The sequence below is a fragment of the Pogona vitticeps genome, chromosome 3 (assembly GCF_051106095.1).
Source record: "Pogona vitticeps strain Pit_001003342236 chromosome 3, PviZW2.1, whole genome shotgun sequence".
Lineage (NCBI taxonomy): Eukaryota > Metazoa > Chordata > Lepidosauria > Squamata > Agamidae > Pogona > Pogona vitticeps.
This window is the reverse complement of record NC_135785.1, coordinates 164,255,397-164,279,150: the sequence shown is the minus strand read 5'-3', so window position 1 is coordinate 164,279,150 and position 23,754 is coordinate 164,255,397. Positions and strand designations below refer to the sequence as shown.

General features: G+C 44.3%; 1 protein-coding gene across 1 annotated transcript; it reads left to right on the top strand.

The window, feature by feature from the left end:
- The first annotated feature begins 685 nt into the window (after positions 1-685).
- ARGLU1 (arginine and glutamate rich 1) lies at positions 686-9,895 on the top strand. The gene is made up of 4 exons (XM_020794315.3): positions 686-1,214; positions 5,388-5,613; positions 7,907-7,990; positions 9,105-9,895. Exons 1-4 carry the CDS (start codon positions 850-852, stop codon positions 9,267-9,269), a joined length of 840 nt encoding a protein of 279 aa, XP_020649974.1. The 5' UTR covers positions 686-849; the 3' UTR covers positions 9,270-9,895.
- The last annotated feature ends 13,859 nt before the right edge of the window (positions 9,896-23,754 follow it).

Below are 23,754 nucleotides of genomic sequence, written 5' to 3'. Positions count from 1 at the left end.
GAATCTCCCACACAATTGATCACAATGGCTTTCAGAAAATTAGCTCGAATATTTCTGGCCGCTTTTGCGAACAGCGCTGTTCTATATGTAACATAAGAGGGTTGTTATCTATTTTGCTATTCTACTTGTTATGAACCACCCAGAACAGTGCATTACACTAATGGGGAGGTATATAATGCTAATGAAATAAATAAATAGTGTGGTTTGGGAAGTTGCATGAAGCAATGTGCCTCTTTAAGAAAATATACCGATTTCCTTTTACTTCCATTACTTTTCTTTCCAAGACGGATTCACTCAATAAAGGCCACCATGGCTTTAGATCGAAATAGGAGCTCCCGGAGGTTATCAATTCATAGGGTTGCCACAAACTCGGAGCCGGCTTGACAGCACCTAACCACCACCATTTTGCGCTCTTCTCCAGTTCCAAATTTGTCCTGGTCTGGGCTTTCAAGTTCTATGCCAGGCATGACTGTTTCCGCGCGCTCGGCTATTTCCGTAACGCTTCGCTTTGCCTCGGCCCAGTTCGGCTATTTCCGGGAAAAGCCGTTGCAACTTCTTCGGGCATTCCCGTCGCGGGACTGCGGCGCTTCCTTTTTTCCCTCCACGCGCGGTGTCGCAGTGCATTGTGGGGGTGCGCGGCGCATTGTGGGGCGGAAAGAAGGAGGAGAATCCCCGTCTTGGGAGTCGGGCAGCCGCCATCTTGTCTAGCTGCTGCGGGGCCTTGGGCCTGCTTCGGTAGAGGAGCCTGCGAGGTGACCGTGGTGCACGGAGTGGATGTTGGGGGTGCCTTAAGAGGTGTCTTGAGGGCCGCTAAGCCGAGGTTTCGCGGAGCTGTGCTCGGCGCTCGGTATGGGCCGTTCCCGGTCGCGGAGTTCGTCCCATTCCAAGCGCGTCAAAAGCTCCAAGCACAACAAGAAGAACCGGAGCCGGTCGCGGTCCCGCTCCCGGGAGAAGGAGCGGGCGCGCAAGCGCTCCAAGTCGCGGGAGAGCAAGCGAAGCCGGCGGCGAGAGTCCCGCTCCAGGTCCCGCTCCAACACCGCCCCATCCCGCCGCGACAGGGACCGGGAACGTGACAGGGACCGAGATCGCGCCTCCTCCCCGCCCGACCGCATCGACATCTTCGGCCGCACCGTTAGCAAGCGGAGCAGCCTCGATGAGAAGCAGAAGCGGGAAGAGGAGGAGAAGAAAGCCGAGTTCGAGCGGCAGCGGAAAATGTGAGCCCCGGCTGGGTGGCAGTGGGCTGGCGGAGGAGGGTCGGGGAGAGGGAGGCGTTGGGAGGAGGAGGAGAGGGAACAAGGTGGTCTTTCTCGGGAGCCCTTGGCTCAAGCGTGAAGGGAACCAGGAGGCTGAGTTGGCTGTCCTGTCTCTGGAGTAGTTGCGAATGAAACCACCAGGGGAGAGCTTCTCAGGAAACCCGGTTGGCCCGGAGGCGAGGGTTTTTTTGGGGGGGGGGGGCGTGCTGCGATGAAGCCGACTGGTCGATCCCTTTGGCAGAGTCGCTATATATTGACAGAGAAACGAGTCCAGCCAAAAGATATTTCGGTGTCAGGGTGTCGATTGTGGGAGAGCTCTTAGGTCCTTGGTGGCAACGAGCTGAGGTCTCTTCTGACACCTGCGGAGATGCTGCTTTTGGCTGGTCACCTGCCTTAAATACAAACGCCCACTCTCCCTCACACCACCCTTAGGAGATCAAAGACCACCCCCTTTTTGTAGTCCTCTCTTTCCCCTTAGTATTCTCTGGCTAAAGCCCTTAGGCCTGAACTGTCACTGATGTGTGTGTGCTCTCAGGTCAGGGCCTTCCTGGATTTCCTTCCATTTACTCTCTTCTTACCACTTGTGAATGCATATTTGTTTGTAATTAATTTCCCGTGCAGGAGTCTTTTAAGACTTTGCGCCACATTTAGTTTTCCCAATGCTTGTAGCAAACAGTTCAGTTTACTAACTATGTACAGTACTGTATTTTGGGATTAGAGCAGCGCATTGGGAGAAGTTGGAGAACTAATGAGTGTTTGATGGAAAGTTACATCACTGTATTCAATTGACTTTCATCAAGTAACTTCCTTAATTTCTTTAACTGTGATTGTTGTCATTCTGACAGGCTTTAAATATGCATTTTTAACTTCAAAATATAGTTTAATATTAATGGAAGTGTTGTTGTTTATACAGGTAGTGTGTTAGACCCTAATATAGAAAGAAAAGGAATGCATCATTGATTTGTTCACTGGATGTAGAGCAGCTCCTTTTGCAGGCCAGCGTAGCCCTTCCCCCTCCATTTTGGCACCTGGCCAGTATAGCTCTTGGCTTTCACTACCTTGCAGCTAGAGCATTCACTGCAAGGGAAGTTTCCTGTGCTTCATTCATGATGAAGTATTTAGTGATCTATGCCTGTCTCTGGCTTGCAGCAGAATCAAGTGAAGTGCTGCATCCAGGGTTCTGATGACAAGCAGTGCATTCAGAGCTTCAGTATGAGACACTTTCCAAGAACGGAGCAAGCAGGAATTGATCCAGTTCTGTAGATCAGAGGGCTGTTTAAATTTCACAGGAATATTGTATATATAGACACACATCTAACTGCTTTCAGTCATGTAAATTTGGGTGGAATAATCTGAGCATTGAAACAAAACAGTTTTTTTAAATTCATGTAGTGAACAATGTGTCTTGTTCTGCCAGAATCCGATTTCCATCATGAAACTCATCAATACTATTATTTTATAAGTAGAGTAAAATAAATTGTGTTTTATATAGGCTCAATATTTTGATCATTTTTAAAAAAATAGTAGATAATGGCTTAGTATACCCGGTGTGATGCAATGGACAAAGTGACAGACTAGGACTCAGGAGGCCTGAGTTCAAATCCCTGCTCAGTCATGGAAACTGGGTGGGGGTGTGGAACTGGTAAAACTACTCTTCACTTACCTGGAAAGCACTACTAGGGTTAGTATAAGTTAGTTCCGACTGGATAGCACATAACTAACTTAACTAAGATGGTGGCTTGTGCAGATTGACTGTTTCTGAGTAGTGTAATATGGTACAAGACCACTCATGGAAAATGCAGCAGCTGTTTCTGAGGATTTCTCATCCATGCTTAGTGTATTCTGTGAAAAGGTTATACTATTCAGAGTATTGTGCCACTGGTTTGTGAGCAATTAGTTGGATGAAAAAGCAAACAGATAACAATGTCCAAGCTGACTTAGCTGTTACAGTTAAACACCATTGTGATCTTTTCCTCAGCTTAAAGAAACAAGTTCCCTGTAATTTAAAGATGTTACAGTACTGTCTTCTGAGATTTTCTTTTCTTTACATCCCACATTTATAACATTAGTTGTTTAAATTCATTTTAGTTAATTTTGTACGTACACACCTTTAAGTGTTGTGACAGAAGGCCTCCAGCAGCTCTATGACTTATAAGTGTGCTGCTGCTTGAAATGAAATGCCTACACTGAAAGGTCAGTGAGTATCGTGTCTTAATGAGAAGTAAAGTTTGATTCATGACTTAAACTGAAGTGAGGAATTCAAAGGTGCCTAGGTTGATCTGGTGCAGCTAAAATAATTAACGTCTTGAAGTTGATTCTGATTATCCAAGAAGCCATAACTTGTAGCAAAAATTGAATACAGTAGTATTGACATACACAGTAGTGCTTTATTAAAATTTCAGAACATTTAGTTAAAATCTGGATTAATAGTGTGCACTGTGTTCCAGTAAGCTAGATATAATGTAATGCAGTGCCTTATATCTTTATCCTTGATTTTTGGCCCATCCAGATGTGTTTACCTATATTATGCACACATACATATTTTCATGTGTTGCTCTTGCAAGTATTTGGACAGTATATTTGAAGTAACTGTCCATGACTTAAAATATCAGATGGTGCCAGATTTCCGTGCAATCTCATGAACTCACTTAACATGCAGTATACCAAATAACTAATTAAAATCATTGTTCTTACAGTCTGTGCAGCAAATGCAGAAGTATGTCAGAGCTAGCGCAGCACCTGTGATGGTACACAGAATCTGTGTACCTATCTGTGACCTTTCTCCATATACTAATTTGTGTACTTTAAATTTAGTGGTATAAGGACTCAAATACCAAGATGACCGCCTCCTATGTAATACACCCTTAGAATTTTTACTCTGAGTTTCATTTAACAAATCACTTTTATGTACTGTAATTTTGAAGCCTGTTGCATAGTGATTAAATTGTAGTACTGCAGTAAAGACTGTTCACAACCTGAGTTTGATTGTGATGGCTCAGGTAGCTGGTTCAAGGTTAACTCAGCCTTCCATCCTTCTGAGATTGAGAAATGGAGTTCTCAGCTCGCTCAAGGTGTGTGTGCAATGTGAGCTTGCACAATTAAATTGTACACTGCCCAGAGAGTGCTTTAAGTGCTATGGAGTGGTATATAAGCAGCACACTTTGCATTTGACACATTTAAATTGTATTAGATGTTATTTCAGCACATGCTTCTCTTCATTAAAATGAATGGCACAGGTACTCTGGAATTCTGGCTATTGTTTCTCACCCTTATGGTTGGAGGGGAAAAATGAAAATATGATGAAACAATTATTTTTAGAGACAAGAAAAACATTAAGCCTAGTTTTATGTTGATGGATCCTAACACTTGATTAAGATTAAATGTTGCCTTGGGTTAATGTTTTAGCATACCAATTTAAAATATGTCTATGTGTACCTAACATCTTCTGGAATTAAGGAAATAACATGCAAATTACATTGCACAGCTAAAGTAAATAGAGCTTGCCCCTTGGCTCAAGATGTACTCTTTTTTGCTGCTCTTGATGCTTAGTCCATTGTAGCTTAAAGCCATTCCCGCAGGTTTGTATTATTGTCAGTTAGCATTGTCCCTCTTATGCGTTGACCTTCATAAAATGTCTGTGTTTTTACAATTTTGTGTGTTGCTTGTGTACTTAACTGAATTGCTGTAAAACTGTTCAAAACTTAAATTTGAGGTATTTCTGTATTTCAGCACAATACACTCAACTAATGAACGTGAAATTTAGTAATAGTGTTTTGTAGCAGGAGTTGTTGAAGGCACTGCATAATTCTTACAATTGTACACATGTCCAGTGTGCTCTTCAGGCTTTTTGATTATACTACATATGTTGTTTGGGAGATTAGATTGTATGTTTGGTAGAAATAGAGTATTATATTTTAATGTACTTGTACATTATAGCATTTACTCTATTTAAAAACTCATCCAGTTGAGATCCGAAAATAACACATGGCATCACATCCTGCATTTCTACTGCTACATGTCTATATGATTGATATAGATATATGTAACATGTCTGGGCATATATCTGCTTAGGACTTAGCATGCAGTATAACGTTGAATAAGAGGTGATCCGAAATAATAATTCTGTCCTTCTAGTCGGCAACAGGAAATAGAAGAGAAGCTTATTGAAGAAGAAACAGCCAGAAGAGTGGAGGAGCTTGTAGCAAAGCGAGTAGAAGAAGAACTGGAGAAGCGGAAAGATGAGATTGAGCGGGAAGTTCTCCGCAGGGTGGAGGAAGCTAAGCGCATCATGGAAAAGCAGTTGCTCGAAGAACTCGAGCGACAGCGACAAGCTGAACTAGCGGCTCAAAAGGCCAGAGAGGTAACGCTCGGTCGTTTGGAAAGTAGAAACAGTCCATGGCAAAACTTTCAGTTTTGGTTTGTGCCTCCTGTTGCGTTCAGAAGGAGATGGAACACAGCAAATCTAATTCCCTTCTTGTGTAAACTTGCATTGCTACGAAACTTAATTTCTAACTTATTCAGAGGAGCTCACTGGTACCTAAACAGTTACTCTCCTAAAACTTGTGCAAGGATACTTGAATTCTAATGGAACTGATCTACATATTTGAGAATTGTTTGAAACTTTTGCCATGGCTGCAGGATATATCCACAGTCCTTTCTTATTGGGGGGATGGGTTAAACAATTTGTAACTATGTATCCTTCATATGTTTTGCTCTACCTAGACTGTAAGAGGCTTTATGCCTTCAGTCGGGGGGGAAAAAAAACAGGGTCCAGCGCTGAGTTGCAGTGCCTTGTAAAAGAAACAGATTTGGTTAAAATCCCTTTAAGGCAATCATGCATTTTTTTCCTGAAAACATAGTGGACTCATTCTGAAACCCTGATCCTGTTCACTTTCTTCACAAAAGGCTTATGCCAAATTCATGAGAACAATTTTTTCAGTGACTACTAACAACTCCTTCTTTTTCTCTAGACTAGAGAGTTGTAAAAGAGCAGGTTGTCCTTGTCTGAAGTTGAGCTAAACATGTGACTTCTTCTGTCAGCAGCTGGAGCAGAAGCTGAAAATGTCTTTCTGTGAGACAGTAATTTGCTACTGGAGGTTTTAATGCTTGCCAGCACTAATCACTCCAGGATCCTAAAATTTTGAAGTTGCACTTCTTTTAAACTTTACTGAAAATAGTTCTATCTGACAACTCACTCCATACCATTCCCCCCCCCCCCCCAGTTTGGTGATCTGGTTAAGTGGGTTTAGTTATTAGTTGATAATAGAGGAGAAGTACCAGTATGACAATTTTTCCCTACAAGTTTTATTATGATACAGCATGTTTAAAATAAAAAGTAATTGCATGTGCTGTAAATTTAGTTTAATTTTTGCAAAACAAAATTGGATTGAAATAATTGCTGAATTAATTATTATTGCATTTAAAAAATCTTGTACAATGGATTTTGGCTCAAATAGTAGTCCTCCCCCTTCCCTCCCCATTTAATAATTAATATCAGAGGGTGAGCATGATAGTGACTGATCTTATCAGGACTGTTTACTGCACAGTGTAATTCTGAATTCCTGGAGTGAAGGGTGCCAACCTGTAGCTGGTGACTAGACCTAGTGAGAAGTATTTTTCTGACATGCTTTGTTTCTATTAACTATATTTTTGTGCAGACCTCAGGCTAATTACAAAAACGTCCAGATATTAAGATAACTTGAACATTTACAATGGTTACTGAAATTACTCTTCAACCTTCTTGAAGTCTTTTTACTTATGGTTTGCATAACGAAGTTTCTTTAAGTTTATAAAGGACACTCAGCTTCACATTTTGTTTCCATATCCTACTTTCTCTGGATTTCTGAATTCCAGTTTATATTGTAGAAAGACAGTTTGATACTGTCTTTAAACTAAGCTTGTTTCACTATAGGATGTTCAGTCCGTTCGCCCATGAAGGAAGCCCTTAGTTCCACAGATATGGATTACAATTTGTACTTTTCGCTAACAGTAAATGTATTTTTTCTTATTTAATTGTTTGCTTAGGAATGTTTTATATATTTTTGTTCCTTCTTACCGTAAACATCTGCATTCCTCAGCTCAGCCTTCCTTGTATGTTGTTTCTTTATAAATGGTTGAGCTGCTGATGCAGGCATTGCCAAGCTAACAGTACAAATCATTTTAAAGAGGAAGCTGGCGCGTATGGCAGCCGAGGAGCACACTCTGCAGGACACTGGACAAGACAGTAAATATTCAACTTTTAATGCTGATAAAAGGAGTATAGGTAAAGAATACGTAGGTATACATGATTGGTGAGACAAACTATTCACTTTATTTATATTTTATATATTACTCTTTTAATTTGGTAAATACTATCCAGTTTTTGTAGTTGTCCTTGTTGATTTGTGTGATATTAAAATACTAGTAATAACTGGCTAGGATTCTCTGATTAGGGAGGGTTTAGTTGGTTGCTGTTTGGACTGGGAGGGATGATTTAAATTTAGAGCTAGAAACCAATTTTAGTGGCTGCACAGTTTGCTGTTTGAAAGACAAAGATGGTGGCTATAAAGCTGCCCCTTTAAGTCAGTTCACGGAAGGAATTCCTAGGAAGACTAGTGCAGATGGGCTAGTGAGTATTTTACTTTTCTAACATCTTACCCTGTCCTCCCCTTTAGGAGGAAGAACGTGCAAAGCGTGAGGAACTAGAACGAATACTAGAAGAGAATAATCGAAAAATTGCAGAAGCACAAGCTAAATTGGTAAGTTCAAGCAATATTTAAGAAATGCAGAGATGATACACTACAACCTGATACTGAAGAATGTAGTCATTGGAATGATTAGATTTAAGAATATTGAACTTTGCTGAAGTGTAGTAGGATGTGTGTGTCACCATTTCTTCCCTTAAAATTCTTGAAAACTGGCTCCACAATGTTGGGGGGCCTTCTAGGGTAGCTGCATAGGCAGTAGGTGTGACCAAGCCAAATAAAAGTAGCGCTGTTCCACAAATGCATACGTAAGTATTAATAGATGGGTTTGTACAATGTTACATAGTGAACAAAATCCAGTTGGCATTGTTATGCTGATATAAACCAGACCCAGGCACCAGAAATAATTAATGGAAAGTTTCCTATTCCAAGGCTCCAAGTCTTCCTAGGCCTCCCCTTTGCCCTAGGGAAGCCTTCAGTAGTAAACAGTGACTGTTGCTGGGATTGGCACCAGTGGTGATCTAGCAGCATTTTTTACTATTAAAGCCTCCCACCTCCAACACCCCCCCCCCCCGGCTTTAGGCTCCCAAAAGCTTTCCCAGGGCAAAAAGGGAGCTCTAGGGAATCTCAGAACCTGAAATAGGGGGATAGAAAGTTTTCAGTTAAAGTAATTATTTCCAGCGTCCTGATCTGGTTTACAGTGGTGTAATTGTGCCAACAGGGGTTTGCTCAACAAATGCATTATTTGGTAATTTTCCATGCCTATCTGAGAGTTAGGGCAAGTAGAAAGAAACACTTGGATTTAATTTCACATTTTTGTATAGTATACTAGTCCAAAGTATACAAGCTTTTTTGCATTTATATTCAATCCTGTAGTGACTTGTCCTTTATTAAAGGATGATTTCTGAGATCTTGCCTACTCCTAGAAAATTTACTATTAAAATTTCTCCTTGGAGCAGTGAGGATATACGAAGTTTTAGAAACACGTCATGTTTCAGTCATGTAAATGCATTCTCAGTCATTAATCCTAGAGAATTTGACCTTGTAGCATTTTTCTGTCTTGGCAAATTAATACTAAATATAGAAACTTGGTGTAATAATATGGAGACAACAGATATTTGAGAATTGCAAATTGTGTTGAGTAAATCCTACTGTTTTCATGTTACAGGCTGAAGAACAATTGAAAATTGTTGAAGAACAAAGAAAAATTCATGAAGAAAGGATGAAACTAGAACAAGAAAGACAACGTCAGCAAAAGGAAGAGCAAAAAATTATCCTAGGCAAGGGAAAGTCTAGGCCAAAACTATCATTCTCACTAAAGAGTCAGGATTAAATTTCAGCTCTGAACTCTGATGGAAAATGAAACAAACTTTGTATAGTAGCTTCATGTTGAAGTGTTTTTTTTTTCTTTTGTGTTTTTTCTTTTCTTTTTGGACATCTGAAAAGTTAGTTTGTTCTAATAGGGGCCGTGCTCTGCATCTCTTATTTTAACTTCTGTTGAGTTAAATCCTTATCAGATCATTGTCTTTTTAAATAATCTCTTATCATCTATTTTGATTCTTTGATAAAGTGGCTTGATGCAGGTCAGGTCACTTTATGAATTATGTATGATCTGATAAGGTTTTTACTGACCCACTGATCTCAGAGTCTTACTCTGATGTTAACCATTAATGCTGGTTTTGCTAACTTTAAAAAAAGGTTAGCAAAAGTATTGGTAAATTCCCATGGTGTATTGGATCCTCAGTGGTTTGTTTTATCAGTGTCTAATGATACTATCCCACTATTGTGCATCTTGATGTTCCCGATACAGGTAAGGAAAAGTTGGTCAGTGTTTCTGGAGATATGTGAGGGAAGTTCAGTATTGTCTAGAATTGTTTTTATTCCTCTGATAAAACTCAACCAGCATTCCCAATTGTGTAAATAAATCAATTTGCTGAATAAAGTAAAGTCTTAAATTCATACGTTTAAGTAAATTTTTTAAGTGCATGTATGTTTACATATGAACAGAACCTGTTTTTTTCCAGCAAAAAATTCCAATATTAAAGTCAACAATATTTTTTGTACTTTAAGCACCAGTCTGGCACCTACAGTTAAAACTAATACAGTTGTGCTATCAAATGCTTTCGCTGATTTAATGGTGATTTTATTTTACTGGCGCTGTTACTTTATGCACAGTCTCTCTCCTTTTCTCTCTCTGATAGAAATCAAGAATTGGTTGGTTTCATGCTAGCTAAGTGGAATTGTTGACTTTTCATATTCCCTTGCCTTCTTAATTTTTCTTGAATTTTAAAACCAGTTTGCTTTGTGACATTGCAGGATTATATATGAGAATAAGTCTAAATTTCCGTGAGTTCATAAATTGGTTTCCTTGCTTTGGTTTGTTGTCCCTTCTTCTCCCTCGGCAGATGAATACCATATATTGAATAGTTATGATTACCATGTGTGACAAACCCAGACCTACTGGGATCTATCACACAGTTACTAAGCTGCCACCAACCATTCCCTATAATAAGTCACACAGACCAGGGATGGATTTTTAAACAATAAAAGAATAAGGTTTATTTTAAATACAAACAGGGTAAATAAAACAATCAGGTGAATAAAATAAAGTAACGTGGCTTATTCTCACACACACAAGCATACAGTTTGGTTCACCTAGAACCTTTAACTTAAAGCACAGACCCTGAACCCATCAGTTCTGGCTAACCAACAGACCCCTGAACCTTTCAGGCTGGTACTCTGACACACAGTAGTACCCTGTCAGACACCCAGACTCCCACAACAGCCTCTTCTTCCCCAGCTGCTGCTTCGTCCCAACCCAGTGTCTCACAGTCTGTCTCAGCATCTCCTCTTCACCACACAGGCATCACATATTTATACAGTACAGCCCCTCCTCCTGATGTCCCGCCTTCCACTCCCCATAGGATGGAACTTTCCCTCCAAACCCATGACAGACAGGTAACATCAGTGCTGTTATGTAACACCTCCCCTCTTTATAAGTTGTTTTGTAGGGGGAAAGCTAAGGTGCTTTTCACCAAAAAAACAACCTGTATAAAACATACAACAACAGTTATACATACCCTATAATACTTACATATACTTACACTCCAAGTTAAACATAGCAAATAGGCATTTCAAACATTTACCATATGCATTACATCAATTTTACCTTTATTAATACAAACCAATTTAAAACCAGGTACATTTTAACTTTTTGTCTTCATTATATACATATAGTCCATGTTCTTTCGCCGTCTTCAGTCTTCAGGTCTTCTTGATAAGGCGTCAGCAACACAGTTCACTGACCCTCTGACCACCTTCACTTCAAAGTCATAGTCCTGTAAGTTCAAAGCCCACCTCATAAGTTTGCTATTGTGGGTTTTCATTGTCTTTAACCATTGCAATGGTGAATGGTCAGTACACAGAACAAAATGTCTTCCCCAGATGTAAGGCTTGGCCTTCTGGATCGCGTAGACTATGGCCAAACACTCCTTCTCCACGGTTGCCAAATGTCTCTCACCTTTTTGAAGTTTCCTACTCAGGTAGGACACCGGATGTTGGTCACCATTCTCATCCTCCTGGCACAGAACTGCTCCTACCCCGCTGTTAGACGCATCTGTGTAGATGATGAACTCCCGGTCGAAGTCTGGAGCACGCAGGACTGGATAGTTGATTAGCGCCTCCTTCAACCTCTGGAACGCCGCCTCACAGTCGCTGGTCCACGGGATGCGGTCATCAGCCTTCTTCCTCGTCAGATCGGTCAGCGGAGCCGCAATCTCGCTAAACCTCGGGATGAACTTTCTGTAGTAGCCCACCAACCCAAGAAATGATTTGACTTTTTTCTTGGTGTTGGGTCTGGGCCAATCACGAACTGCTTCTATTTTGGCCTCCAGGGGTTTTATCATTCCTCCCCCTACCATGTGACCTAAGTATTTTATTTCTGGGCTACCCAGCTGACACTTGCTGGCCTTTACTGTTAGCCCTGCTGCACTTAACCTCTGCAGCACTAACTCCAGGTGTATCAGGTGATCTTCCCAGGTATTACTGAAGATCCCTATGTCATCAATGTAGGCCACTGTAAAGTCACTGAGCCCTGCCAAGGTCTGGTCCATCAGCCTTTGGAATGTGGCTGGTGCATTTCTGAGACCAAAGCTCAGGACTCGAAACTCATAGAGACCAAAAGGGCTGCAAAAGGCAGTCTTTTCTTGATCCCTGGGATCAATTCTTAATTGCCAATATCCCTTTACCAGGTCCAATGATGAGATGAACCGACAACCCCCTATGGTTTCAATCAGGTTGTCTAGCCTGGGCATTGGGTAGGCATCAGGAGTGGTTACACGGTTTAATTTCCTGTAATCGACACAAAACCTAATGCTCCCATCAGGCTTGTCCACAAGGACTATCGGAGAGGACCAAGGACTAGAAGAGGGGACGATTATGTTCTCCCTCAGCATTTCGTCCAGCTCCTTCCGCACCTTATCCCTATAGGGTCCCGTTACTCGGTATGGGGATACTGCCTGCGGGGGTGCATCCCCTGTGTGGATCCGATGCATCACTCCCTTCACTATCCCCGGCTTGTTGGAAAACACCTGTTGATATTTACTAAGCAGCATTTTTAGTTCTTGCTGCTGGTCTTGGGTGAGTGCAGGACTGATCTTTACCTCCTCTGGGTTGTATTTTACTTCCCCTCTACCCTCCCAGAAGGGTAATTCAGCTTCCTCACTCTCAGCTGCTTTTATCGCGAATAAACCCCTCTGTTCCCCTCTGTAGTAGGGTTTTAGGGCATTCACGTGAACCACCCTCCTTGCTTGGTTCTCCTCTTGCTCTATTAGGTAGTTCAGGTCTGACATCTTGGAAATGACCCTATATGGTCCTGCCCATTTGAGCTGCAGCTTATTCTCTCTGCAGGGCCTAAGCCAAAGCACCTCCTCCCCTGGGTCAAAGTGCCTCTCTCTAGCTTTGTGGTCATACCATGTTTTCTGTCTGACCTTCTGAGCCTGCAGGTTTTCTGCTGCCAGCTCTAGATTTCTCTTTAGGTCTTTCATCAAGGTGTCTATGTATGTCACAACGTCTTGTGGGTCATCCTGGGTGATCTGCTCCCAATTTTGCTTGATCAAATCAAGGGGCCCTTTCACCCCTAAGTGTGCAGCAAACATGTCAGAGTGACCCCTTTGTAAGATCATGGGGCGATACTTTTCAGGTACCACCAGCTGACTTCTGATCCCATCTCCCCCTTTTGAGATATTCCTCAGGGTTTCTCTATATAAAATCCCCTTTTTCTCCAGAAATCTCACTGGGGTTTCAGGTGTTAGCTGGGCGTCAGTCACCTGTTCAAAACACTTTTGGAGAGTGGCGTCTGCCTTCTGCTCCTGTCCAAATCTGCTGTCTGTGGTTAAGGTTTCCACCACAGCTTCTGAACTCCCCTCTGCTTCCGTCTCTGGCTCATCATTACCCCCCTGAACTGTCCCCGTGGTGGCTTGTGAGCGTGTAATCACTAGCACCCTTTTCACATGTTCAGCCAGGTCATTTCCCACGAGCACGGCTGCTGGCAGAGTCGATGAAATCGCTATCCGCCAATCTCCCCTCCAGCCTTGAAAGTTGACAGGTACCTCTGCTACTGGCAGAGAGATTACCTGCCCCTCAATCCCTGCTACCTTTATGCTCTCATTTGGGATTATAAACTCCCTAGGGATGATATCTGGATGGCATAGGGTTACTTGGGAACAAGTGTCCCGCAGCCCCCTATACTGACGGTCAAGTATTCCTACGTCCACCCCTGCTGTCTCAAACAACTGAGAATCTGTTTTTATCAGCAAGCAGCGCTTTACCTCCAGAAGAGGACCATTTTCCTCAGCCTGATCAGCAGAGGCAGCTGTCCCAGACTGAGTAGCCATGGCAACAGGCTCCCTCTGTGACACTGAGCCTTGCTCTTTCTGGACACAGAACACAGCTTTTGGCTTGGTCCCACTAGAATTCTGAGGCACCATTCCTTTTAGCTGCTTTTATTTTTCACACTCTGAGATTAGATGACCCTTTCCCTGACAGAAATAACATTTTCTAGTGTATTTGGATTCTCTCTCCTCTTGTTTCGGTTTTCCCTCCAAATTCTGAGGGCTTGGTTTCATGTCTGAGGGCTTCCCTTCACCATGGGCCCCTCCCCCTTGCTGGCTTTTCCCTGGTCCCTGAGAGTACTTGCTGTAGGTTTCTTTGGGTTTACCTACAGATTTCCCCTCTCCCAAGGGCTTTCTTATTTGGGAGATAAAATCTGCGATCTCTGCGGCTGCTGCCACAGATTTCGGTTTCCTTTCCCTCACCTGGAATTTCAATTCCCCCTGCAGGACTGAATAGAACTGCTCCAGCGCTATCAAATCTTTAAGCTGCTCATAGGTCTCTATTCCCTCCTGCGATAGCCATTTCTCAAGCAGCCTCACCAATTGGGCCCCCACTTGGGTAAAAGTTTGTTCTGGTTTTTTAGTGAGGGACCTGAACCTTTGTCTCAGCTGCTCTGCATTTATCCCATGTCTTGCAAACACCAGTTTTTTAAACTCTGCAAAATCTTTCATCAATTCCTCAGGCATCTCGGCATAAACCTCAGCCAGGCTACCACTGATTAAAGACCGCATGATGGTCATCTTCTCAGTTTCCCTCACTGAGAAGTCCACAAACGCTCTTTCCACTAAGGAAAAGAACACCTCAGGACAATCTCCCTTGTGGTACACAGGGAATTTCTTCAGGTCAGCCTTAGACAATTGGCCTCCCTCAGAATCCCTATTGTTATTATTGTTCTGGTTCATCAGTTCCAGTTTTCTTAATTCAAACGCCATTCTCTCTCTCTCCATTCTTTCTTCCCTCTCCATTCTCGCTCTCTCTAACCTTTCCTCCATTTCCCTCACCCTCAGTTCATGCTGTTGGGCTAGGATCAATTTTCTAAGTTCTGGGTCCTGCTCTCCTGTGCTGTCACCTTGCACTGAGCCAAATTCATCCTCAGAACCTTGGTCAATCTGGGGGTCTTTCACTTCACTCATTTCTGCTACTTGGCTTCGAGTCAAGGGCATAACCCCCCCCCCGAACAGGCTGCTTTAAAAAGTCAAGCCTCAAAATAAAACGACCACTTTTTTTTCCTTTTTGCCTCAGAACCAGCTCTCCCTAGAGATTGCTGCTGTTCTTCAGCACTAAATTTGCAACAGTATCGAGTCAGAGCCTACCCCCCTCTGCTGGGCCTCTCAGCTGGCAAGCTAGCTCACTGTTGCTACGCAGTTTTGCCTCAGCGTTTTCCCGCCAAAACTAGGCTGCCTCAGAGCACCTTAATCTAAGTCTCCCCAGTTGGCACGTTCTTCTACTAGCGCACCTCCCCGTGAGGTACACCTAGAAGATTACCTACGCGCCTCAGACTGTCCCTGACTAGACCCCCCTTGCTCTGGGCACACCTGCCAAGGCTTTGCTGGACCACTGGACAACTGGACCAGTCGTATCCCACACGCTGGACACCAATCAATGTGACAAACCCAGACCTACTGGGATCTATCACACAGTTACTAAGCTGCCACCAACCATTCCCTATAATAAGTCACACAGACCAGGGATGGATTTTTAAACAATAAAAGAATAAGGTTTATTTTAAATACAAACAGGGTAAATAAAACAATCAGGTGAATAAAATAAAGTAACGTGGCTTATTCTCACACACACAAGCATACAGTTTGGTTCACCTAGAACCTTTAACTTAAAGCACAGACCCTGAACCCATCAGTTCTGGCTAACCAACAGACCCCTGAACCTTTCAGGCTGGTACTCTGACACACAGTAGTACCCTGTCAGACACCCAGACTCCCACAACAGCCTCTTCTTCCCCAGCTGCTGCTTCGTCCCAACCCAGTGTCTCACAGTCTGTCTCAGCATCTCCTCTTCACCACACAGGCATCACATATTTATACAGTACAGCCCCTCCTCCTGATGTCCCGCCTTCCACTCCCCATAGGATGGAACTTTCCCTCCAAACCCATGACAGACAGGTAACATCAGTGCTGTTATGTAACACCATGTTCCAGGAAGTATTCACTGTTGTGCCTGCCTGCACGGTAGTAATGTTTGCAAATACATACATGCTACACAGGGAAGATGTAAATTAATTATTTTTTTAAAAAATCAAATTGATTTAAGTCATGATTTAAATTAAAATTTTGATTTAAAAAAATTAAATTGTCAAAAACTCAATTTTTAAAAATACTGATATCATGATTTAAATACATTTGATTTAAATCAAATCCATTCTGCTGGTATTATTTACCCATTTGAAGAACCAATTGTCAGGCACAGCAAATCTTGAAATTTGATCAGTAAAATAAATCAATACTATACAGTAAATTGGTAGTAAAGTAAGTTGTGTTGTTAAGCATAAACGAAAGTAAACATAACCTGTAAGATCTGCTCTTATTTGGATTTTTGCATTGAGCGAGGGGTTGGACTCGATGGCCTTATAGGCCTCTTCCAACTTGATTATTCTGTGATTCTGTGAAAGCAAGTAGTTTATATCCTAGTTTATTCAGGCACAAAATGTTTGGGTCCTGCTTGGTTTTGCCAGTCGTACAGTATTTTTTGCCCTTGTTGAAAATTAAGCTTTCTGACATAACTTTGTATTAGAGGTTTTTTCAGTTGTCATGTACATGTTCTGCTAGAACTGCAGCATCCACAGTTCATTCTTCATGTCTTATCTCAGTTGTTGACTCAGAATGGATCATATGATATGGTGCCCTTTTAGTTTTACAAGTGTGTAATGTTCTCTGTGTCAGATTTCTAGTATGTGGCCCAAATCCAGAACAGCTTGCTGTTTTGGTTGCCCATAATACAGGATGAGAAGATAATGGTGAATTACATAGTTGAACAGTTATGTTTGTAATAAATTAATACTGCTGTAAGCATTGTTCTGTTCTTACTTTGACTGGCATTAGGTTTAAATCTAGCATAACACAATGGGGAACTTCATGGCTCAGTAGTTTGCTTTAAACCAAGTTGCCCTAAAATGGTAACTAAAAGAAGCAAAGATCTTTTACTGTACCGGAAGGGATTGTTTTTTATATTCTGTGCCGTTTAAGAAAAAAACTTTTGAAAGATACATGGACTTGAACATTTTTGATGCATTAGTGGATTGGATTTAGAGTTTACCTTTGCTGGCACAGACACCTTTGAGTGGCACTCAGGATATGCTAGCAAGTGGAACTATGTTTAGCAATTCTCCCTTCATCGAGTGCCACTTCCCTTGCTTTTTTGAGGATTTAACAAAAATACATTCCCCGTGCAACTAATGGGGATAGTCTGCTACCTAAAACGTCTGGATAGTAGATGCTCTTCCTTTCATACAATGCATTGTCTGGAGTCTAGAGGATACATTCTCCTAAGCTGGCATTTGTTCTTCTGTACAAAATACTCCCCCCCCCCCCCGCCGCCCAATCAGACTAACATGCCTTGAAACCTATTTTATAGTTGAAGGTAAATATGCTTACAAAATGCCTGTTGCATGAAATGGTGCTGCATAAAGCCGAAGTCCCCTACTTCTACACCTTCAACTGAGAGAAGCAAGGCTTTGTTTAGCACTTATCTTTTGAGCTTGAAGTTGATAGCCTAATAACCCAGTAGAAGCAATAGTCTTTCATGAGGTAGTGGCTGCTTGTTGTTACATGCCATCAAGTTGCTTCTGAATGAGAGATCTACAGAATGTTTTTTCCTCAACAGCTCTGCTCAGCTCTCGTAAATTCAAGGCTTCCTTTACAGTGTAAATCCATCTCATGTTTGATCTTGATCTTTTCCTTCTGACTTTAACCTTTACCAGCGTTATTGTCTTTTCTGGAGAATCTTGCCTTCTTGTGATGTGCCCAATGTAGGACAGACTCGGCTTCAACATTTTTGTCTCCGAACATAATTCAGGCTTGATTTTGCTCTAGTACCCACTTGTTCATCTTTCTGGCAGTCTAGGATATCTGCAAAGGTCACCATTATTTAAATGAATCATTTCTTTTTCCTTTCACCTTTTTTAACTGTCCAGCTTTCACACCTGTACATAGTGATCGGGACTACAAATATATGGATGATTTTGGTCTTGGTCTCCAGGGACACATCCTTAGACTTTAATTTTTTTAACTCCTTTATTGCTGCTCTTCCGTGTCTTAGTCTTCTGATTTCTTGGCTGCAGTCTCCATTTGAATTAATGATTAAGTCAAGGTATACATACAAAATCTTTCACTATTCTAATTTCTTCATTGTCAACATTAAAGTTTTGTAGTCATGATTTTTGTCTTCATATTATTCAACTGCAGTCCTGTTTTGGCACTTTCTTCTTTCACTGGAATTCATTTCAAGTTACTGCTGCTTTTGGCTAGTAAGATGGTGTCATCCGCATATCTTAAATTACTGATGTTTCGTCCCCTCGGTTTCACTCTTCCTCCATCTGAATCTTTCTGTATGGTATGTATTTTCTGTGTACAGACTGAACAGATCAGTGGTTGCTTATGAATGAAAATACTTCAGCGCAAAATCAGATGTTTCAAGCAAGCAAAAAGATGAAGTGAAAAGTATGCTATCCTTGTTTGTACTGTGTGCTAAATAGTTCCCTGTACATTAGAATCGTACTGTTCGTTTATGTAAATAAAATAATGTAAGTCTCAGCGACAAAGGGCCAGTCATGAAAAAGATGCTGACTGCATTTCTGGGCAGTTGGGTGATTGGGTGTACACTCAGCATGTAGCATGTTAATGCGTGGCTTTTTGCCACAAAGACCTGATTTCTTTCCAGCTAGTATAACTTGCTGATCGGATTCTAGCCATAGTTTCTTACAACACTTTTAAAATGCCTTCAGATCTCGGAAGTATAACAGGTATATCTTGCTATATTATCAACACCTGCAGTTTGAATAATGGTACTGATTGTCAGGTTTGTTGTGGTGTAGGTTTGTTTTATTCAACATCAAAGTCACTTTTCTAATAAAAATACCAATTTCTTTACATCCAGTAGCCAAGCTTACATGGCCATATATTCTTTTGTTCTAAGGTTTTCTTAATACAGTATAAGGAAGAATTTATGTTGAAAAGTAATTCCAAGCGACTTGAGGCTTTGATTAGTAGATTTGCACCTCTTGTTGATTAATATATTTATTATCTTGGTTACCTGAGGGTCCTCTAAATCCTGTGTTTCAAATCCTGGTTAGTATATAAGTGACAGCTTGGTTAAGGAGTACTGTGTTGTACTCTCTTGTAGTTTGAGAGAGGAAATTGGCAGCTGACTTGTCTCTTCCTTTTCACTTTAAAATGTAAGGGAGAGATTGTGCTTTGCTCCCCCATTGTCATAGCTCTGTTTTCTTATTCTGTCCTTGCTGTCAGGCTTATAATTGTAAAGGATGGTGGAATGAAGTGGAAAGCATCCAGTTTTTCCACTTGCTGTGGAAAGCATCCAGCTTTTCTTCTCTGAAGTGGAGCCCAAGAACAGGGAGAGGTGCTGAGAGGCTGCAGGATCCCTAGAGAAACAGTTTTCCCCTGAAGTGTCACTCTGAGAGATGTGAAAAACGGATCTACTTATGATAGTAGTTTGCTAGGACTCCAGCAGGGCTGTTAATGGATAGGATGTTCATAGGGTCGCCATTTAAATCAGAAGCGACTTGAGGGCATCTAATAACTTCTGGTCGCTTTGATTAAACTGACCGGTGGGGCGGGGAAGGTTGATCCAAGGGGAAGCGAGAGTAGGACTAGTCGCCAGTAAAACGAGTCAGTGCTGCTGCTGAATCCTAAGCACCGGAGTATAGTTTCTAAATAGTTTTTTAGTTCCTGGTGTTTTACATTTGTTTCCTCTCTTGCGGCCCTTCGCAGCGGCGGAATGTTTTATTCCCTAAACAAAACCAAAAGAAAACATTTCCAGGGGGAACGAACGAAGTTCTTCCAGCCTGCGGTTTTAGATGGCCACCTCGTTCCACAAGGAGTGGATCCCAACCCCGCTTGAAGGCTTTCTTCCTGCTATCCTCGGGGGTGGCGACATCTTTATTCACGGGCAAAGCCGCCGGGTGTCCATTCCTCGAGCGCCGAATCCCCTCCTGCGTCTTTCCCAGGCGCCCTTCCCAAAACGGCATGCCTCGGCCAAAAGCAGACTCACTCGGCTTGGGGGAGAAGTCGTAATGATTTCAAGCTGCAATCCGAGCCACCCTTACCTGGGAGTAACTCCCACGGGACACGATCAGTCCTAACACTCAAGAGTAAACACGCACAGGGGTGGCATCGGCCGGGAAATTCGTTCTTTTCCAGCACAGCAGCGCCCGTGGGCGGAGCACACCCTGAGCTGAAGGGAGAGGCTCTCAAGGCCGGAAAAAGTTGCACAGAGGTGGGGCCCTCCCCATTGAAACAACAGTCGGTTCCGTGTGTGACAAAGTCGACCCCTTCCGAAACAAGGGGCGGGGGGGGGGCCGGCGGCATCCCTCCGCTCTTACCGTCGCGGCCCCTGCCCTTGGGTATGCTTGCGCGGGTGGACCCGATCCTATTACCTTCACCCTGAGAGGAAAGGTTTCGGGGGGAGGGGGATCCGAGCCACGGGACTGTGGTGCCAGGCGAAAATTCACGTCCCATGCGATGCTGCCTGGCAGGGCCTCCCGTTTCATTCTATCTTCGAAAGTAAAGCAACAAGAAGGACGTCTTCCAGGGCTGCCTGAGCGTGGAAACGCACCCCGCTTGGGTTGGTGTTGGTGAGACTGGCTTCCGGGTGAGCAAGCGGACAATCGCAACGTCGAAAACCAGCCGCGCTTCCCTGCTGCTCGCTCGGCTCCGAAAGGCCGAATAAAGGCAGCGCCTCCTCTGAGGGAAGCCCCCTTCTGGCCAAGGCCCAGGCTGAGCGCCGCTCTCCCCCCCCCCCGCAAACCCAACCCCTCTTCCTGCTTTTTAATTTGGGAGGCCTCGCCCCCCCCCCAACATGGGGACTCTGCCAGGTAAAGATTTCGGGGTGGCAGCTCCCTCGTTCCTCGTTACCCCTCGCCAGGGAATGCGGGGTGGGTTAGGGGCCTTCTCGTAGAGTAGTATTTAAGAGTCATAGACTAAGGCGCCGGAGATGAGAGTTCGAATCCCCGACAGGCCACAGAAGCTTGGAGGGGAGGGCACTGGCAAACTCCTCCTTATCTTTGCGTTTCTGTGCCCTCAAGTCGGAACCGACGTGTGGCGACCCTAACAGGGCTTTCAAGGTGAGATATTTAAAGAGTGGCTTTGCCAGTTCCACTGCCCCAGTGAGTTTCCGTGGCCAAGTGGGGGATTCGAACCTTGTTCTCCACAGTCTTCGGCCATCACTTTGCCCACTACACACCACGCTATGAATTACTTACTTTAAAAATCCTGTTAGGAGCGCTGTAAATCGGGTGCCCCAGCACGTAGCTCACCCAGGGAGGGAGCCCTGCCCGTAGACGTCCACTTGGTCTCAAGGAAACGGATGGGAGAACTTGCTGCTTACAGCGCGTCTCTCAGAGGGCGATGACAAGGATGAAGATGAAGATGATGGCAGTAATAATGATAACAATTGTGATTATTATCGCGATTGCTATCACTGTTATTATAGCCTCCTCTTTGATTTCCATACTGCCTCGCCAGGATTTGCATAAGCAAAAGTTTGACTCCCGTTTCTGTTCTGAAGGAGGACTCGCTTGGCGGGAAAGGCCCTCCGCGCACCCACTTTCTCCAAAGGATGAGTCGAGAACCGGGGTCCACCGGGGGCTCTTACCCCGAAGGAGGCCCCCAAGGGTGGCCGGGGAGGATGCTCACGGAAAGCCTCGACACGGCGAAAGTGGAGCAGGGCCGAAAGCTCGAGGAAACCGAGAGCCGCTGCCACCCTCAGCAGCCCCCCCCCTCTGCGTGTGTGGAAGCACCCTTTACCGAAATGGGTGTGTGAGGGTTTAACGTGTGTGTGTGTGTGAGTGAGTGGGGGAAGTGAAACGTAGTTTGTCCCTTGGGTTTCCTCTCCCCAAGTTGGAGCACTTTCCCAAGGCAGCGGCGGGGCTCGGCGGGTCGCGGGGTCCCGATTCCTTCCCCGCTTCCTCGGGAGGTGCTGCGCGAGGCTTGTTTCTAGAGAGGACGGCTGAACGGCGGGCCCGTCGCCTCCCCCACCAGGGCCGCCGGGGCCCCCCGGCAGATGTTCACCAGGGACCGCCTCGCCATCCTTGGCCCCGCAATCTTCCCCGGGCCTTTCCCGCACCCAGTCCCCCCGGCGGTGGGTGCGGTCGAGGGGGAGGGGGCGCCACCCACCTCCCAGGTCACCCTGTCACCCTTTCAGGGAAGGTCCGGATTGCAGGCCGACCTGCAAAGGCCTTGGCAAGGTGGCCGACGAGTTTAGCGGGAAAGGCGAGCGTCGCTGAGGGGCGGCGGGCTTGCTAGGCCGGGACAGGCCTCGGCGTCCCCTCGGGAGGAACTTCTGGGTTCGCTTCGCCGTTTCAGTCCCGACCGAAGGGGCTTTTGACAGCAACCCTCCCTCTCTGGCCAAGGCCCTCGCGCGGCCCGCCTGTATTTTTAGCCCCTGGACGCTATTTTGGATTTTCCAGATGTGCCTTTTCTTCGGAAGGAGACCCCCCACTTCCTTTTGGGAAGGGTGACCCTTATTCCGGAGCAGGGGAAAATAAATGGAGAATGGGGGGGAGGAAAAGGGAGAGAGAGAAAAGACACACACACACACACACACACACACACACACACACACACACACACACACACACACACACACACACACACACACACACACACACACACACACACACACACACACACACACACACACACACACACACACACACACACACACACAAGCCAAGCTCCGTCCTTCCCCTTCAAACCCCGAAGCTCCAGGCTAGCACGAATGTAGGAAATGCTGGTCCTCTGGGGCGAGCCTATTTTTAAATCCATTTGCGTTTCCGCCGGACAGGCGACCGCATAGATAAGAGGACGAGGGATCGGAAGACGGATCCTGACCATACGTGAACCCACCGCTGTCCAGACAAAACCTCACCGTAGGAGAACCACCGCGTGTCTCGCCCCAGAGAAGGGTGCCCCTAATTCGGACTAATGGGTTGCTGGAAGGCAACTTCTTTGAGAAGAAGTTGGCACTCCGATTATCCTCTCCCAGCACTTCCCCCCCATCCCATCAGGACCGCGTGGCCCACAACTGTTTTCGAGGTGTGCCGTCGGGATTCTCTTCTATCTCTCCCCCCCCCCTCCAATTTCTTTCCCGCCCTCGGAAAGGGCTCTCGGTTGCCGGCAAGGAAGGGTTGCCGCGCAGGGACGCAGAGTTAACGGATAACTTCCATGCCGGTTCGCAGCTTTGCGGGAGGAACAGAGGTGGTGGGGACGGGGCCGAGGCGAGGTTCCTTCGACTGGGAGGCCATCGGGGCCCCGAAAAGGCAGGAGCCAAAGTGGACCGACGCCTCCCAAGAGCGCCTTTGGTCGAGTCTGGATCCCGGACTTTTATTCGGAGTCACCCGCGTTTGGGACGGGGCCGTTTCCCACGGCTTCCTCTAAAAAGAATTACTATTCCCCCCCGCTTTAAAATAGTACATGCAAATTTAATTTTTGTTTTTTTTTTAAAAAAAATAGAACAAACCAACTGGTATATTAATTTCTTCAGCACGCGGCATTAAAAAGAGCCTCTCTTTTTGTGGGTTTGCCGTGCAAATATTAATTACACATTGTTACAGTGACTTCGAGGTACAGTATTATAGTATATTATTTTTCCTTCGGAGTCGTAAGAGAGAGCGTTTTCATGAAGTGAGAGGAAAAAAACATAAACATATGCCTCCAATCGTCTTGATTTCTGACGGT

What these genes read in the sequence shown, in the direction of transcription:
- ARGLU1 (XM_020794315.3), top strand. Translation starts at nt 850, where the DNA reads ATGGGCCGTTCCCGGTCGCGGAGTTCGTCCCATTCCAAGCGCGTCAAA. An exon ending in TTCGAGCGGCAGCGGAAAAT is followed by an intron (nt 1,215 to 5,387) that starts GTGAGCCCCGGC and finishes CTGTCCTTCTAG; the next exon opens with TCGGCAACAGGAAATAGAAG. An exon ending in CGGCTCAAAAGGCCAGAGAG is followed by an intron (nt 5,614 to 7,906) that starts GTAACGCTCGGT and finishes CCTCCCCTTTAG; the next exon opens with GAGGAAGAACGTGCAAAGCG.